The sequence below is a fragment of the Xiphophorus hellerii genome, chromosome 19 (assembly GCF_003331165.1).
Source record: "Xiphophorus hellerii strain 12219 chromosome 19, Xiphophorus_hellerii-4.1, whole genome shotgun sequence".
Lineage (NCBI taxonomy): Eukaryota > Metazoa > Chordata > Actinopteri > Cyprinodontiformes > Poeciliidae > Xiphophorus > Xiphophorus hellerii.
The window spans coordinates 20,740,881-20,743,942 of record NC_045690.1 but is presented as its reverse complement, the minus strand read 5'-3'; the positions used below and the strand labels follow the sequence as shown (position 1 = coordinate 20,743,942).

General features: G+C 43.4%; 1 protein-coding gene across 1 annotated transcript; it reads right to left on the bottom strand.

Moving 5' to 3' along the window:
* Positions 1-213: 213 nt before the first annotated feature.
* nkx2.9 (NK2 transcription factor related, locus 9 (Drosophila)) lies at positions 214-1,933 on the bottom strand. Its single transcript, XM_032546644.1, has 2 exons — positions 1,318-1,933; positions 214-1,218 (listed from the first exon to the last, which is right to left on the bottom strand). Exons 1-2 carry the CDS (start codon positions 1,556-1,558, stop codon positions 629-631), a joined length of 831 nt encoding a protein of 276 aa, XP_032402535.1. The 5' UTR covers positions 1,559-1,933; the 3' UTR covers positions 214-628.
* Positions 1,934-3,062: the final 1,129 nt, after the last annotated feature.

The window sequence follows — 3,062 nt, the reverse complement described above, 5'->3', positions numbered from 1 at the left end:
TGTATCCATAATATATTTTATATGTTATAATTACACATATTTGTATGTATATTATAACATGTAGACATCTATTTGCCCTTCATGTACCCAGTCAGTGAATATTACATGTTTTAAAATGACACAAAATTTACCAAACCAATGTGCAGCTAGAGTTCACATGTAAAATAAACACATTACTCTAAAAAGTATTAATCCAAAATAAGTGATTTTATTTATAATTGTTTTACATAAACAGCTTAAACTTTACAGAAAGTTTCTGGAAGACAAAGAAGAAGAAAAAATACACATTTTCGTTTTTTAAAATTGAGACTAAAGGCTGATTTTCTTACAATACACATCCCTATCTACTGGAATGAAAACAAAAGTTATTGATACAAATAATTAAAAGATTTCAAAAACACAGGAAAGTAAAATACACACAAATGAATTATCACTTTAAAAAAAACAAACGTCCTACGCGCTGAACCAAGAATCAGCTGTACAAAAATAAACACATAAAAAAATTTGTGCAAAATATTCTTCGCTCTAAAGTGTGAATCTAAACGTTTGAGTAGCTCAGAAATGTGTAAAACATTTAGACAACATTTGATGCCATTCTAAATGAGTTTGTGCATTCACGTGAGGATCTTCATTTGAGAGGGGCAAAGGGGACCGAGTCGCTCCAAAAGTTCCTCCAGGCGAATCTGGAGGCCGCCGCGGCTGGAAAGTGCTGCTGGTACCGGGACGAAAGCGATCCGGGGGAGGGATGCTGGAGAGGAGGGAAGGCCAAAGGGAACGGGACGGCCTGAGGATGAGGCTGCGCGGGAGAGGTCAGGCAGCTGGCTTTGTCCGCCTCAATGAAGCAGGTGTGGAAGGGTTTCCCGTCCCGGACCAGAATCGGAACGACCACCCTGCGCAGCAGCGGAGGCTGCGGAATGTCCGCGTCCGGCGGCAGCGCGCCTTCCGCCCGGCCTCTCTTCATCTTGTAGCGGTGGTTCTGGAACCAGATCTTCACCTGGGTCGGAGTGAGGCTGAGGAGCCGGGCCAGCTGCTCCCTCTCCGGCCCGGACAGGTAGCGCTGCTGGCGGAAGCGCCTCTCCAGCTCCAGGGTCTGGGCTTTGGAGAACAGGACGCGGCGCTTCTTGCTCTTCTTGATCCTCTCAACCGGCTCCAAGTCCAGGGACGAGTCATCCGGCTTGGTTGAGTCGGGGGACGGTTCGAAACTGCCCTCATCAGAAGCTGGAGGGAAAACAAGAAGAAATAATATTGTTTTGGCGCAATCCTTTATATTTTGCTCTTTTAAGAAATGCATTTTGCCAGTAAACACCAACAACTCACACATGCAGGGGCTCCGATCGCACTCCACCCAGGAGGTGTAGGGCGAGCTGGAGGAGCAGGAGGAGTAAACCGAGGAGGACCGCGGCGCGGCCTCCGCATCCTGCTCAGGCAGGTCCAGGATGCTCCTGACGGAAAAACTGAACCTGCTCGGCGCACCAGTCATCGCGTACCACTCAGTGACAATCCGAGGTTTGTTTCCTTCTTTCTTTCTCTCTCCTCTTTTTTTTTTTTTTTTTTGCATTAAAAGGAACCGAGTCCTCAAAGTAAACCTCTCCCACTTTGCTGCGGCGTGTCAAAACAGCGCCGACCTCAGTGTTTACACAAACCGCACTCTCCATGCGCCGCTCGCTTATAAAGCCTCCCTCCTCCGTTCACTACCTGAATGGTTGGAGTGCTGTCACCAATGACGGCTGGGTGTGGACGTTGAAAAAAGAAAAAAAAAAAAAAAGAGAGAGAGAGAGAGAGAAAAGAAAAACTCAACAAAGAGCCAAGGAAACACTCGTCATCATTACAGATTCGTCCCGTATCGTCCAACTGAGGAACAGATAATGGTGATTGTTGGAGCTGAATCACGTCTTGGGTGGCAACTGACAACAGAGGCTGTCCCATCATCAGCCCCTCCACCCTCCTCCACCCCTCCGTATCCCCCCCCCCTCCCCCTCCCCCATTCTCCCGCCTGCTCTTGTCCAAACAACGTGTCCAATATTTGCATACAAAGTGAGCAATTAGCGTGATGCCCGCGGAGTTGGTTTAACTAATGCGCCGCTAATGTGCGGATCGCTTACAGGCGTGAGAAGTTTATGGAGCTTTATGGGCGGTGGAGGATTCCCAAACATTCCAACAGGATGCGCTCTGAGGTTTTTTTTTTTGTGTGTGTTTTTCCCCCCGGATAATATATGGCTTCTTCCGGTCATAAGATGCGAGAATTAAACGCTTCTTTTAATAGTTGTTGTGCTGACGAGGCCTACAAGTCGGAGGCCGTGAAAAAGTTTGAAATAATTCGCAAAACCCATTTGCTCTGCCTTCCCTCCGGTCGCAGGACGTATTTTTAAGTATGTTACATATCGGCCACTTATTGTCTTTATTCAGCCTAGAAAAAAAAATAAAATGTGTAAAACTTTTAAAAAAACAAAACAAAACTTTGTTGCGCACTGAAAAATTTTTCGAATTTATGTAACAGTGAAGAAACTGAAGAAAAAATGTTTAAAATCGAATTTGTTTTTAAGATAATCTTACTCAAATCACTTAAATGAGTCAATTTATTTTCTCACTTTGTATTTTGATAAAAAAAAAAAAGGGGATGTAGCCGTATAAAATAAATCAATTTGAAGCAGCATTATTTTTTATTTCCCCAGTCCAGAATAGTCTTTTAAAACATCGTTCATTTAAGTATCAGTCATAAAGTACTCTTCTTTATCCTCCATGTTAATAAACAATAATAATTTTAAAAAGAATTCATTTCCAATTAACTAATGAGGATTTTTTTAAAAATGGAAGCTTGCTAGCATGCTAGCTTTAGCATCGTTAAGCTAGCAGAAGCAGGGAAAAAAATAATAAAGTTTTAGCTCCAGCTCAGAAACCTTCCCAAACAAGTCAATGTCTACTTTGATTAAGATGGGATATTAATGATGATGCAACACTTCAGCCACTCCTGCTGGACTCTAGAGAAAGTGAGAACAGCTGGCTAACAGCTAGCTAACAGCTGGCTAACAGCTGGCTTAATCGACATTTTTAGTCGAATCCTA

What these genes read in the sequence shown, in the direction of transcription:
- nkx2.9 (XM_032546644.1), bottom strand. Translation starts at nt 1,558, where the DNA reads ATGCAAAAAAAAAAAAAAAAAAGAGGAGAGAGAAAGAAAGAAGGAAAC. An exon ending in CGATCGGAGCCCCTGCATGT is followed by an intron (nt 1,219 to 1,317) that starts GTGAGTTGTTGG and finishes TTTTCCCTCCAG; the next exon opens with CTTCTGATGAGGGCAGTTTC.